The sequence below is a fragment of the Eretmochelys imbricata genome, chromosome 1 (genome assembly GCF_965152235.1).
Source record: "Eretmochelys imbricata isolate rEreImb1 chromosome 1, rEreImb1.hap1, whole genome shotgun sequence".
Taxonomy (NCBI): domain Eukaryota; kingdom Metazoa; phylum Chordata; order Testudines; family Cheloniidae; genus Eretmochelys; species Eretmochelys imbricata.
This window is the reverse complement of record NC_135572.1, coordinates 207970629-207984960: the sequence shown is the minus strand read 5'-3', so window position 1 is coordinate 207984960 and position 14332 is coordinate 207970629. Positions and strand designations below refer to the sequence as shown.

Genomic DNA, 14332 nt, shown 5'->3' with positions numbered 1-14332 from the left:
CTAATCATGTTACAATATGTTAGGATTGGTTAGTTAAATTTCAGTAGAATGATTGGTTAAGGTATAGCTAAGAATATTACTATATAAATTAGGGGCAAACAGGAAGTAAGTTGGGATTCGAAAATAAGGAAAAAGGAACTTGGATTTAAGCTTGCTGGAAGTTCACCCCAATAAACATTGAATTGTTTGCACCTTCGGACTTCGGGTATTGTTGCTCTCTGTTCATGCGAGAAGGACCAGGGAAGTGGGAGAATGAAGCAATAAGCTCTCTAACATCCCCTCTTTCACCTCACTGGCAGCTCCAAGCCTCGATCTGGACTGTGAGGATCAGTCATGTAACCAACCATGGACCTATGCTGTAGATGTGGTTATACCACAAACATTTCTATTACAATTAATGGCCCATTCCTTACTCTTTCTATGAGGATTCTGTTCAGGAAGAGCCCTTATAGCTGCTCCTGCTGTAACTCCAGAGGTTTCAGAGCAAAGCTCCCCTTCTTTGAACACAAGTAACCCCTCCAAATGCTCTGTCCTCTTTGGGATGTCTTCCAAAAATACTCTTTCAAAAGAGTCAAAGCTTCAAAGCATGTTTCTTTCTGTACCTCCTGACGAAGGAGAGTTCTTATTCCCTTCTGACTCCTCTCTGGATGGTTCAGACACTGAAGCCAGGTGTTTCTGATGCAGTAGTAGAGGAGGCTAACTCATTAGTTACTTCAGCAGGTATTTGATAATCAGGGAAGCCAACTGCCTCATATGAGTCAGTTGGAGGAGCTGGTGCTGAGGAGGCAAATGACACGTGGGTAAAGCCCTGCAAATCGGTGTATATCCATTTTATATCCGTGGACCACGTTTGCGGATCACAGATTGCATGCAGATACAAATTTTGTATCCACACAGGGCTCCACACATAGGAAAGAAGCTCTGGAAGGATACTTCTACTTGGAGAAAACATAAAGAAGGATTTTCTCATTCCTTGTTAAGGTTACTGAGGAACAGTGATTCTGAGCAGTAGACTCCCCATAATCTGACATTAGTTAGTAACATCTGCTACAAACTGTACGCAATGCCTCTGACAGACCAGTTCCCTTTTGGCTCTTTACCTTTAAGAGCGCTGTTATGCAGCCATTCAGTTCTGTGATCAGCCGTGTCCTGCTTTATCCCTCCTACGGTTTTCCCTTTCAGGCATTAATGCCCTGAACAAAGCTGTTAAGGGGAAATCCAGATATAAGGTCACACAAATGGGGGCTAAGGGGAGTGGGTGTGTGTGTGCGCGTGTACTCCAACTAAGTATGATCTCACAACCAACTGTAACAATGCAGTCATGTTTTTCATTTTGTGCTTCCCTGGCATGTCCAAAACAGATGGCGACGTGTACACAAACCAGTCATAGGCAAGCAGTTAGATGAGAATGGTAGCCATGGTTTAGATGGCTATGTGCATACTAGTTAGAGAGTGGATTTAAAAGGAGGGTATACGACACAGAATGACTGGAAATAGAGTGGTAACAGCTAAATTTCTGTCAACCAGCCCACTTTACAATGAAGCGTCAGATGCATATTCGTGTGCATTCTGAACAACTGACGAGTCGCATGCTTGGTGACAGTCTCTTATGGGGTGTTCTACAATCTGATCACTGAAGTTTAATTTCCATCTTGGAGATGGAAAGCAATTTCAGAAATACAGAAAGAAGGTTACGTTGGATATATTAAGGTTTTATATCCTTTCCGAGTGTGCTCTTCATCAAAGGTAAAATACTATTAGGTAAATTCCCCCTCTTCTCCTCTCCCCCCCTCCACCACGTTTTCAGTTGTCTGAATGCAGGACCTATCTTGATAGGAATTTATTTTTCTGTTGCTCATGTACTAAAATATTTTGTTTCTAATGCCCCCAATTCTTGCCTTGTCTGTCGTCTTCAGAGAAGCCTGTATTATACTCTACTGTGCCCAGGACCAATCTTTTCAGAAGGGAAAACACACTTGTATTCTCACAGGAGGAGCTGCCTGTGAAACTTCATCAGTGGTCAAGTCCCCCAGATGCTGTAGTGGCAGGCAGCAGTTTGCCAGCTCATGTGTTCCAGCCAGCTGTATTGTTATCTCCACCTAGACAGAAGAGTATCCAGGAATTCCCTCCTTTTCAGAATGGTGAGATGGTGATCTGTGTCTTTGGACAGAATGAGATCATTATCCTTCACATATGGTGTCAAATATATTGTGCTCCCTCTTTCAAATAGTAATTCTTTGTTGAATGAACTTCCACCAGGATTTGGCCTTGCCCACGTGTTTTTTTTGGAGGCAGCCCTTCTATGCAAGTTCAGTTGGGGCAACTAGGTGCCTGGCACCATTAGAAGCTGCCTGGCATCAGAAACCAGGTCTCTTGCCTCTGCAGCTGGAGCTGTTTCTGCCCTCTCCTGTTTGCTTGTCTTTCTGTCGACTGCTGACTCTCAATTTCTGCAGCCCCTGCTGACGAGTAAACTTTCAGTTACAAAGCATGACAGAAATAAAATGACTATTAATCCTCCAAAATAATTTTTAAATGTAGCCTATGTACAAGGTTTCAGTAAGTTTTTAACCATATCGGAAGTCTGAAGAGTTTGCACTATATTGTTATTAGGGGTGATAAATGGTCTGTCATTAGATGTTAAATTTCTTAAAAAACCTGTTTTAAAAAATGTTAACTCCTAAACTACAGATTTACTTCCAAATTCTGAGAGAAGTCGCTCTGTACTCAAATGCTGTAATTTGGGAAAAGACAAACTGCGCTGGCTTAGCAGCGGGTAACTCACATGCGCTATTTTCAGCATTTTGCATATTTCCTCTGATGTTGATTCTGGGCTGTAACAAAGCAGAAAATAACTAGAGATCAATCTTTATAAAATGGAGGACTTACTCAGCCACAAAATAAATGTTTATTTCAAAGTTTCCAACTGATATTGCAAACTGAAAAGTTCAGCTCCTCTCTTCCTTGGCTCTTCAGCCCATTCCCCTCTGCTAGCTTTAAATCCAAGTACAGTAGAACCTCAGAGTTACAAATGTCTCAGAAATGGAAGTTGTTCATAACTCTGAACAAACTATTATGGTGGTTCTTTCAAAAGTTTACCACTGAACATTGACTTAATACAGCTTTGAAATGCAGAAGAAAAATGCTGCTTTTAACCATCTTAATTTAAATGAAACAAGCACAGAAACAATTTCCTTATCTTGTCAAATCTTTTTTTAAATTTTCTCTTCATTTTTAATAGCTTACATTTAACACAGTACTGTACTGTATTTGTTTTTTGTTGTTTGGGGGGCAGGGGATTGTCTCTGCTGCTGCCTGATTGCGTACTTCTGGTTCTACCGGTCAGTTCATAACTCTGGTGCTTGTAACTCTGCGGTTCTATTGTAATTGTTAAAATACTTGCAGTGACCTCTTTTGGGGAACATGAGCCAATGGTGTACCCTGAATAGAAAACTATCCACGTCCCCATCCTTCGTTGAGTGTTACAGTTCAAGCCCTTCTCTGTGACTTAGCTCCATTAGGTTAGTACTGCACAGTCACTCCCCATGTTGAAGACCGCTTGTTTGCTGTTCCTTTACTCTTTGTCTGTAGCATTGAAGAAGACAGTTCAAACATATCCTGCATCCCACATCTCTCCATCTATGGAAACCACTGAGAGAGAGCCAAACTGGCAAAAGAGCTCACCTTCCTCTGCAGGAACTCAGAACACAAATGAAGAGAATCGTCTCCTCACCCAGAGGTGGCAAATTCCTCCCATACACAAAGACTTGGAGAGTTCTTTACTGTCAGATGGTCAGCAAGGGAGAAGCACCTTGTCCCCAATGGACAGATGGGCCATTGCTGGCTCTGGGGAGGAGCAGAAGCCCAGTGCACCTGAGGAGCACACTCAAAGCAATGATCTGTTAGGACAGATAGCTGAGCTGACACTGCAGAACTCTGTTATCAAAGCTCAGCTGAGCAAATTCAGAGATCGCTCTCAAGAGGCAGGGGATGGCCTGCATCAGCCAATTACAATGCAAAATATGAACACTAGTTTAGGATCAGCCATGCAGGGACAGGTAAGAACGTAAGAGAAGGTAAAAATTGGGTTGTCCTTCATCCCCCATCTCCATTTCCCACAAAGTATTGATTTTTTTTTTTTTTTTTTTTTTTTGGGGTATCAGGTTTGGGTCTCTCTCTCTGGCACTGTAAGGGGGCGAGTAAAAGAACTTGTTTGTGTATGGGGAGGTCTCTCTCTTTTTTTTTTTTTTTTTTTTTTAAACCTCATCCTGTCTTTGAGCTAGCTTGACTCCCTCATCTTCCAATTTTCCTTTAACTGGAGATTGCAACTGCAGTTCCTCATGTGAGGCCATGATAACAATGCAAGCAGCCTTTTGGAAGGTGGAAGTCAATGCTGTCTGCGTGCTGGCGAGTGAAGGATGCATGGCAGACTTAAAAAGCCTTACTCTCTTGTTGCATGTAAGCCAGATTGGCTTAGCCTTAATGTTTGTGGGAAAGAGAGGCCTTTGTTTACACTAGGAAAATTGGGACCTGGAATTGAGCTGCACTGCTGGTTAGTGTAGACAGGCCACTGCTTTGAGTAGCAATAGAGAACACACACACCTGAAGCCTGCCTCCACTACAGCCTTGACTCGTGTTACCATCAGTGGAGCTGCATTGCTGGTGAACTAGGGGTCCTAATTTTCCTTGTGTAGCTGTAGCCTAAGGGCTTAAGTATCCATTGTCTTACACAGTGTCTAGTTATTTACAGCTGTGTGAAGCGGGTATAGAACTGTAGTACATCAGAATGGTCATATTACCCTCAGTTTGCACTCTGTGTTTGTGGTTTCTCTCTCTCTCTCATTTATATAAGTTTGAAACTTCCAAATTTATTTTGTTTGTAATGATTTGTGTTAGACTTTGCCAGAAGTATCAAAGAGCTTGGAGGAACGAATAACAGAGCTGAACCGCCAAAGTGCAGAAGCCCGTGGTAAACTGCTACAGCTGATAGACCAGCAAAAATTGGCCACTGTCAACCCTATCTCTCCACCAGTATCGCCTATTTTACCTCCCCCCATAAATTGGACTGGTATGTAGTCCCTTTTTTTTCCTTTTTTTCTCTACAGTAAGGTATTTACCTTTGTACCTACTACCTTCAGTTGACTAAATCAGCAATTCCCAAACAGTGTAGTCAACAGTGCACTTGCTGACAATCCACTGAAAGCTGTTTGGTCATGTGGTGTAGGCTCTCCTTGTTTACAGCTACTAAATTTCATTAAGACAGGTAAAAATACATCAGCTAACGTTTTCCTAAAGTTACTTTTATATGTAACTAATTGCTGCAGTTGTGTCATTGCCTGCTGTATTCACTCTTCATCATGCTAATGTCCATAGAGCCACTACAATGAGTTTGTTAGCCTGCTTACAGTTTGGGCGCAGAACTAGACTTGTCAGTCGTGGGCAGCAAGGGAATGCCTCCCCTCCCCTCGTTCTGCTTCCACAGTGGGAAGCAGCTTGACGAGGCCTCCTTTTTGCAGAGCTTCTCTGAGTGAAAAGTCCAATATTTTATTTCAAATTTCTCATTAAAAATCCCACTCAGTAATTTGGTCATCTGATTCTTAGTCGTGTCCCAGGGCTATCTGCCTTTTGAGACGTCTCTCCCCTTAGGTCTGGTTCCTTGCTGAGGACCTGCAGGATCCTCTGAGATGATTAAACTGTATGGCACACTAGAGAATAGTCAGTGCAGAATTTATTCTTCCCTGCTAGTTCAAGCTCCATGGATTAGCTACCATGCTTTTTTTTTTTTAAACTGTCCTGCAGACTTAGGACAACTTAATCCTTTCTTGAAGTGAAATGGCAAGCAAACTGAGGAAGGGGAAAACGCCATTAGGTAACAAACCACTGAAAAACCATAAAGGCTAGAACTCAAAGGGTGTGTGGGGGGGGGGGGGAACAGTGCCTAGCACAATGGGATCCTGATCCCTGATTAGAGTCTGTCAGTGCCATTGCAATATTAATACAAATAGTAAACTAAGAAAATGGAGAAGTAAAAACATAAAACAGACAGAAATGAAAGATACTAAATAATTCATGCATGGAGGGGTTACTGCACCTTCACCAGAATTGAGCAATATTCCCTTACTCTCTAGAAAATGAAAAGAGGACAATTGAGGTGTCTGTTCCAGTGGCAGAAACTATGGACCACTCCAAAGGAGATACTCCTTCCCCTGCGAGTGGGGCCAGTGTAAGAAGGTAAAACCAACTAATTAGATTGTTTGAGTGGGTGACAAACAAATGGTGGGAGAGTTTTTCCTACTGTGTTAAATTACCATATTCTCCCAGGTATGATTGGCATTCTATGGTTTCATTACAGTCTAATCTGTAGAGATTGGAAATGGACTGTAACAGGGTAGCAAGTGTCTTCTGTTGAGCTCACCCTGTTAGCAAGTGTTGGAATCCTCTTGGGAGATTGACTGATCCCTGCTGACTCTTTGTGGCAGGTGTAGCTTGTTAACTCTTACCTACTATAGCGACTGAAGGGGTTCTTCTGTCACTGTAGGAAATCCACCTCTGCAAGAGGTGGTAGCTACGTCAATGGAAAAAATCTTCCATTGACCTCGTAGTGCCTACACTGGGGCTTAGTTTAACTTAATACATTGCACAGGGCATGAAATTTTTCACAGCCTAGCTCTGTAGTATAGACCAGCCCCGAGGAATTAATATGGCAAGCAGGCAGTGTGGTGTAAGAGTGGGCAGTGAAGCTCTTGTGACAACGAAATTGGGTAATACTTTAAAAACAAAAAAACCCTGGAATTTAGTTGTTTGGGTTAGAGATGAAGATTTTCCCCCTCATTATAACAAAGGAGGATGTTTCCATTTCAGTAACTTTTCAATACTTGCAGTTGGCATAACAGTGCTGCTTGTGACAAAGATTTAAGTGGTTTGTTGGAGGCTGTTGATGTAGATACCAGGCACATGTCTCTGATCTTGTATTAGTGTTCGCTTCCTCCTTCTCTTTTCCACCTCACCTCACATGCGTATAGATCTACGGGTGCCTCTAGCAAGACTTGTTCTCCATTAAGTACCACTTCGGGAAGTATGAAATTGACACCTGTCAATCAGAGGACAAAGGTACGACTTAAATAAGGCTGCATGTTAGCATTCTCTTCAGCTATGGGCTTTCACTGCTGTGTTCTACATATGTATTGAGGATTCTAGACACATACTGGGATGGATTCTGCTCTGTTTATACCAGTGTCAGTCCAGAGTAAATCAACTGAAGTAAAAAGCTACTCTGATTAAGAACAGAAATCCGAATCGGGGCAGCATGCAGGGGACACTCTTGCAGTGTGTTAATGTAACTAGTCACTTGCCTCTAGAGACTTGGGTTAAAGCACTACAAGATACAAATGAAGTACAGTAGAACCTCAGAGTTATGAACTGACCAGTCAACCACACACCTCATTTGGAACTGGAAGTACGCAATCAGGCAGCAGCGGAAACAAAGAAAAGCAAGTACAGTACAGTACTGTGTTAAATGTAAACTACTGTGCAGAAGAAAAATGCTGCTTTCCCTTTATTTTTTTTTTAGTAAAGTTTCAAAGCTGTATTAGTCAATGTTCAGTTGTAAACTTTTGAAAGAACGACCATAGCTTGTTCAGAGTTACAAACATCCTCCATTCCTGACGTGTTCGTAACTCTGAAGTTCTCCTGTAACGCTAGGACTGTACTCTCCCAGTGGACATTTGTGCACATTATCCAACCACCACAGAATTTGGTACCTATGACAGTCTGACTAGATTTCAGAGTAGCAGCTGTGTTAGTCTGTATCCATAAAAAGAACAGGAGTACTTGTGGCACCTTAGAGACTAACAAATTTATTAGTGCATAAGCTTTCGTGAGCTACAGCTCACTTCATCGGATGCATCCGATGTGAAGTGAGCTGTAGCTCACAAAAGCTTATGCTCTAATAAATTTGTTAGTCTCTAAGGTGCCACAAGTACTCCTTTTCTTTTTAGTCTGACTAGAAACAACCATTGACTGAAAAAGCAAACAGGGTTTCAAGTAAAGATTGAGATACATTTGTAAGAGCCATAGGCGGGGTTGGGAGGCTGGCAAGCTTGCACAGAACCTACTTGGCCTGTCCATGGCATTAGTCTCGTGCTGTCAGTAACTCTCATTTAACGAATGTTAAATTTTTTTCCAAACTTAAAGAAAAATGGTCAATCTAGATTTCCAGCATCCTGCTGAGGGTGAGATTTCCTTCAAAGCTTCCTTGTTTAACAGGAAGAAAAGGAACACTCTAGAGTAACACTATCTGCTGGGCCATTGTCTGATCAGCATTTGTATTTTTGGGAGATGTCATAGTGCTGATAGCAGAAAGAGAAGTTATCATAGTAGTAGTCATATAGTGGGAAGCTAGAGGATCTGTAGAAGCTGGTAATAACTGGTAAGCTTGTGGGAGTGAAAGGACTGTACGAATCTCACTTCAGTTCCTCTTCCTACCCCTCTGTCCCACAGGTGGAGAGGCAAAGAGAAGAAGGCTGGTTTGCACTATCAATGCATATCATGTAACTGAAGCTGAATGGCATAGACTCTATTTTATATTTATTTTTTTGTGACCCACCGATAGGTTTCTGTAGTCCCTCTCCCCAAAACGTGAATTTTAACTCTGAGTGCCTACTTGTCAGTGCCACTAGTATACAGAGGTCCATAAGCTTATTATGTTTATGCTCTCCTTCAGATTAATGCATTTGCAATTATAGCCTGGAGAGTGGGACACAAAAGGTGGGAATGGAATGTAACAGTCCAGTCCCTATTGGATGAAGAGGACCTAAATTGAGGCTGATTTTAGCCCATTTCTATACCTCAATAATGCTTCTGCCAACATTAGACATGCTGAAGAAAGGGGCTTCTGGAGAAGAGACCATTTTTTCATGCACCAGCTCAGATACATGTCAGCACAAGATAAGGAAATAAATAGGCCAATCCAGTTGACGAGCTGTGTGTGTTACGGAACAGTTTGGAATACCATTGGTGAATCAATTTGTGGAGTCACTCTGAAGGACTTGCCTCAGAAATAAACCAGTTCCTTATGCTTCGAGTGTGGTGACTGGTTTATGGAAGCTATCTTCTTGTACAAAGAGAATGCTCTTGTCTGAAAGTCATGACGAATGGGTTAGTCATGTCTACAACACCACAGAGGCAGCTACTGTTTTGACTTTTGGCTTCCAAACTATCCCCCAGCCTCACATCACAACTCCAGTCTTACTGCTTCTGTGCCACAGTGAGCAGCTCTTTTGTGCAGCCCTGTTCTGAGCTCTGGGGCTGAGCAGGATTTTCGCTTACATGTGGGGATATGTTTAAAGGAAAGAATACCTTCCTTTTTCCAGATTCTGCTATAACCCTCACCATTTTATATGGTTTTTTGATTGATTTAATGACCAAAGGCTGCCACTGACTTACAATATAGGGCCTGATCAGATGGCATACATTCTGTTTTCCCTAAGTTAATATAAATGGATCCTTTCTGGTTTAGTTTCTCTCCTTTACCTGCCCTCCCACCCATGTTGTGGTAATTAGGTGCTCCTTCCTCAATGTGAGAAATTTCTTAATACTTTAGGGCATCCAGGTGAGCGACTGGATTGCTCCATAGTTCATCTCTTTGTCACCCTCTAACTTTTTCATTTCTAGTACCTTATTTTCCATCTCCTAGGTGGGCCGGGCAATTAAATGCTGTTTAGTCATGACAAAGTCCTAAAATCTGGTGCTTTGTGTCGTAAGCTAGCATGTCACGTCTTTGTATATTTTCAAACATCTATTCAATATAGAACTATATTATAAGACAGGTATAAGCCCTTCAGGTCTCAGCATGTTCCATAGATCCATTTCAATTTCTTAAGATGGAAAGAATTTTATTTTTTGAGTATTTTATGAGATGATCCTCTGCTCTTAATTCTGCTCATCCTTCCTCTGTTCTAGGTGGACTGATTGCTACTCCCATCTGGTATGATGTAAAAATGGAGGATTTGCTGTATATAGGGAATAGACTATTTAAAAATACTATAAATCTCCCCTCCTAACAGGGAATCCTCTGTTCTGGCATTTCCCTCCTTATACACGTTTTGAATGTTTCTAGGATTTAAAAGCTACGAACACTTCTCAACTAGGGCTGCAATGTGTTTTATAGAGGGATCAGTTCAAAAAAATCTGAGGGCATTAGCTGCCTCTGGTCTTGGAGCATGGCTAACCCATCAGTTATGACTTCCAGACTTGAAGATTCCTTGTTTTAGGAAGACATTTATGGTAAATTTTAAAATGTCTAATTCAGGTTGTAACTTTTACCTCCAGGCCCTTGGTCTCTGATACAGTAATGAACTACATGGAGTACTATACCCAAGTGCTGGTGCAGCTATGTTAAATTATTTTGAGTCCTGTGAGAATGTATAATCCAGGGGCTGTGATCTTGTACAGGTTTATTTGATATTTTATGTATCAATCTTTAATTTTAATGATAAACTGTAAATAAAATCCAATAATCAGAGGATGTGCATAGCTCTTCATTTTGTTATGTAACTGTAGCAACCTCTATAGTAAAGAATGAAAAATAGTTTCTGTGATAAGCCCCAGTTTTCAGACTTTTTTTTAACTTCTTGGGGCTGAAGTTTTCCATGCTTGGTGTCTCCACACAAAAAATCCTGCCTGAGTGCACAGTACAAGCAAAATCCTTTAACTGTTTGAGTTTTAAGAGAATGGAGAAATGTTTTTTCCCTTTTTTTAATTGTTGCTGGGTACATTTTTGGGGGGAGGGAGATATTCCATAGAAACAATAGACTCTCTAAACGTAGGATTTGGTAAGTACTGATCAAATGTCCATGTAATCTACAGGAGACCTTTACTGTTGACTATATCAATGGGTGCTGAATCAAGCCCTTAGGCCTTGCACTTCGTTAAACTTCATTAAAGCTAGCTGTTAAATGACAAAGTTAAGACTGTTGGAAAATCCATCCAGGCTGATGCACAGTGGGGATCAGTTGTAGATGGGCTGCATATCCATGCACATCCATGATAGCTCTATTATTGCTGAATTGTTCCAAACCAATTCACTCATTACAAATGTTCCAGCGTATCTATTAGGGTGGGGTGAATGATCCTCTTGCTAATCTGTTGGCCTAGTTTCTTACCTACCCAGGTCATCTAACCCTGCTCACAGTAGGTCTAAAAAAGCTCTTGGATCTTAAAGTCCAAACAGCAAGATTTCTGGGGTGAAATCCTGTTCCCACTGAAATCAGTGGCAAAACTTCCAGTGATCTCAGGAGGGCCACATGTGCTCTCAAAAGTCAGCATTTGACTAAATGTCCCTGTGTTTGTCTCAGAGTTGGTCGTGTCCCTTGCAACTGCCTTGGGATGTCTCTTTTTTTTTTTTCTGTCTGACACCACAGCACAGCCTGAGGTATTCAACACCGCTCATCTGGTCTGAAAACTGGCTGCAACTGTGATTTAGGAGAATTGTTTGCTCAACTGCTGGAACCCCTCATAACAGTGTAAGGCTGTCACTGTGCAGTGCCCTCATATGCCAATGGATGGGGATACTCCTGGGGGAATTGTGTGCCACTGCATGTTCGCAGAATTCATATCCCCTGCAGATTTCTTTGCTTCCCTGCAGAAAAATGACTTTCTGACAGGGAAGCTGCAAGAGCAGTCATGCACCACTCCCTAGCTGCGCAGGTACATCATTTCAGGCAGCCAGCAGAGAGGCAAATCACTGCGGGGCTGGGAACACCCCAGCCAGTGGCTCCTACCCTGAGCTGAGATTAGCTGCTAGTACCAGCTGGGCTGGAGGCAGAAGAGGATGGGACTTCCTCTTCCTCTGCAAGGAGTGGCTGGGGATGTCAGATCCACCCCCCATAATCTCCCGCAGCTGCAGGAAGCTCAGCATCCTCCCCTGCTTCCTGCCTCCATTGCTCCTCAGCTTTGGGGGAGGGGTCACTGTAGGGGGAGCTTGCTCCCCCATTCACTCAACCCCTGTGCATCCAGACCCCCCCCCAGACACCCCCACCAAGCCTCACACCATTTACCCCCTAACCCTCCATACCCAAACCCTACCTCATGGAACCTCAAGTCCTGCATCTGGAGCCCCCTGCACCCAGACACCTGCCTCCAGCCCCCCACCCCTGCACCCAGACTACCCCACACTGAGCTCCCTGCACTTAAACCCCCACCCTGACAAGCTGTACCACCCTGAGCCCCCATCTGCTGACCCCCAATTAGCTGCACCCAGATTCCTGCCCCACTCCCCCAGCAGCCAGACCCCCTCCGCTGAGCCCCAAGCACCTTCACCTGGAAGCCCCTGCAGAGTCCCATTGCCCCTGCACCTAAAACCCTCCCAACAAGCCTCTGAGCGTCCAGATCCCCCCACAACTAGACCCGCCCAATGAGCTGCCTGCACCCAGATTGTACCACACAGAATCCTTTCACCCCACACCTGGATCCTTCCACATTTGGATCGTGCCTGGTTGAGCCTGCCTGCCCCACACCTGGCGCAGAGGGGCAGGACCCCAGGGTGTTTCTGGGGCAGGGGCAGGCCCAGGCCTTGTGCTGTGTCAGGATCGGGTGCAGCCTCACCACTGAGTCTGTGCCCTCTGGGTAGGGGGTGGGGAGGCCTCCAGGTGATCTCCCACCTTCATGCAGCCAGTGCTCCCCACTGCCATGCTGGACCATCTGCATTTATTTATTGACATATAAAACTGGCAGAATTTCAAAGTACTGTGTATAGTTTTTAATTTTTTGGTGCAGAATGCCCTCAGGAGTGTGGGAGAAGGCAGAGTAGCCAGTGCTGACATCTTAATCATTTTCTCTACTGAGCTCTCAATTTTGGACCATGCAATAGACTGTAGCTGTCACCACTAGTGCACACATCTTACGTTTGTAATATGGTATACTGGTGAAAGGAGTCTCTGGACGGAGCTGATACGGATTTTACTGTGTTGAATAGAATCAGACTTACTCCCATCTCGTCCGTCTCCGGAGGGGTCAGTACAAGGCCACCTTTTGACAATGTGTTTCTGTTTTCATATAAGAAAAACGATGGAAATGTTTCATTTTTCCCCAGGCCTTTCAACTTCCTCCTTTTGTCTTAAACGCAATGTTCTGCGGAATGACAGAGCCGCAAGCCACAGTGAACACACAATCGGAGACTGACCGAGGAGAGCTCCTTTGCCTAGATCTGTTAGGAATGTGTTAAGTAGAGCTGGTCAACATTCTTCAACTGAAAAATTATCTAATTGGAAAACATGGCAAAATATTTCATGGAAAAAAATGTTGGGGTTTTTTTGTTTTTTCAATTTTCTGACCAGAAAAATTCTAAACTACGTCTATTTGGAAGGAAAATGTTCATGTTTCATTTTTGACTTCTGGATTTTTCAGGGGTTTTCCTATCTCTCCCCTTTTTGTTTTTGTTTAAAAGTGTAAAGTGCTTTCTCCCCCCACCCAACTCACTTTCAAACTATTTTATGTTCTCTTCCCCGTACTTTTCCGGTGGGGGAAAAAGAAGTGAAAGTAGGAGAGGGAAGCAGACCAGCAATCCTGAAACTGGGAAAGCCAGAACTCTTCAGTTTCTAAAAACCCAAATACTGTTAAGTCAAAAAGAAACTAAAGTTTTCATTATGGTTTGACATTTTGAAACAGTTGTTTTCATTTTGTTTTAAAACCTTGGTATTTTTCAGTTGAAAAACGTCAAGGAAACTTACCTATGAATTCTTTAGTGGTGTAAACAGGGGCTTTCTGCCAAGACAATGAGTTGCTGTCATTCATGTTGCCCAAGTACGCATTATGTATTAGGGGCTTCACTGCAGTACTTTCCAAAAGGGTGATATCCCCTTCTCACAAGTCCCAGGAGTGACAGAGGCTTTTGTCAAGAGGCCAGGAACCTTCCCAGCTATAAAAGTAAAGGAACCAGGTCTTCTCCTACTGTAGTCTGAAGAACACAGTGTAGGGTTTGCATGTGCAGAGACACAGATGGGCAGGCAGAGATGTGGGGGACGGACACAAAGCAAGATCTAATCTGAGGAGTTTTTCCCTAATGCTGTTAACCTGTTATAAGAAGGGAGAGATCTCGCAAGTTCCACAATGTAGGAATAAATAGAGGGATGGGGAGATTTTTAATAAACTGCATTTTATAAATACAAATGACAATAGCTTATCCCCAGAATCAGCACTACTGAATACTTTAAATTAGACAAAATACCCTTAAAACCCTGCGTTGGCACAGCTGCACCGCTGTAATGCTTTAATGGAGATGCTGTAAGCCGACAGGAGAGCGCTCTCCCATTAATCCACCTCTCTGAGAGGCTGTAGC

The 14332-nt window shown here is 43.0% G+C and overlaps 1 protein-coding gene across 4 annotated transcripts in view; it reads left to right on the top strand.

Annotated features, from left to right (window-relative positions):
• Window positions 1–10522, top strand: part of SPICE1 (spindle and centriole associated protein 1) — a 32911-nt gene extending 22389 nt beyond the window's left edge. For 3 of the 4 annotated variants that reach the window (XM_077823006.1, XM_077822997.1, XM_077823015.1), the window contains exons 12-17: window positions 1917–2141; window positions 3589–4055; window positions 4894–5065; window positions 6126–6228; window positions 7020–7107; window positions 8497–10522. In XM_077823006.1, the coding sequence (XP_077679132.1) occupies window positions 1917–2141; window positions 3589–4055; window positions 4894–5065; window positions 6126–6228; window positions 7020–7107; window positions 8497–8550 (1109 nt within the window). In that variant the 3' untranslated portion in view covers window positions 8551–10522. The remainder of the gene's footprint in view (window positions 1–1916; window positions 2142–3588; window positions 4056–4893; window positions 5066–6125; window positions 6229–7019; window positions 7108–8496) is intronic. The other variant, XM_077823023.1, reaches the window with a different exon arrangement.
• The last annotated feature ends 3810 nt before the right edge of the window (window positions 10523–14332 follow it).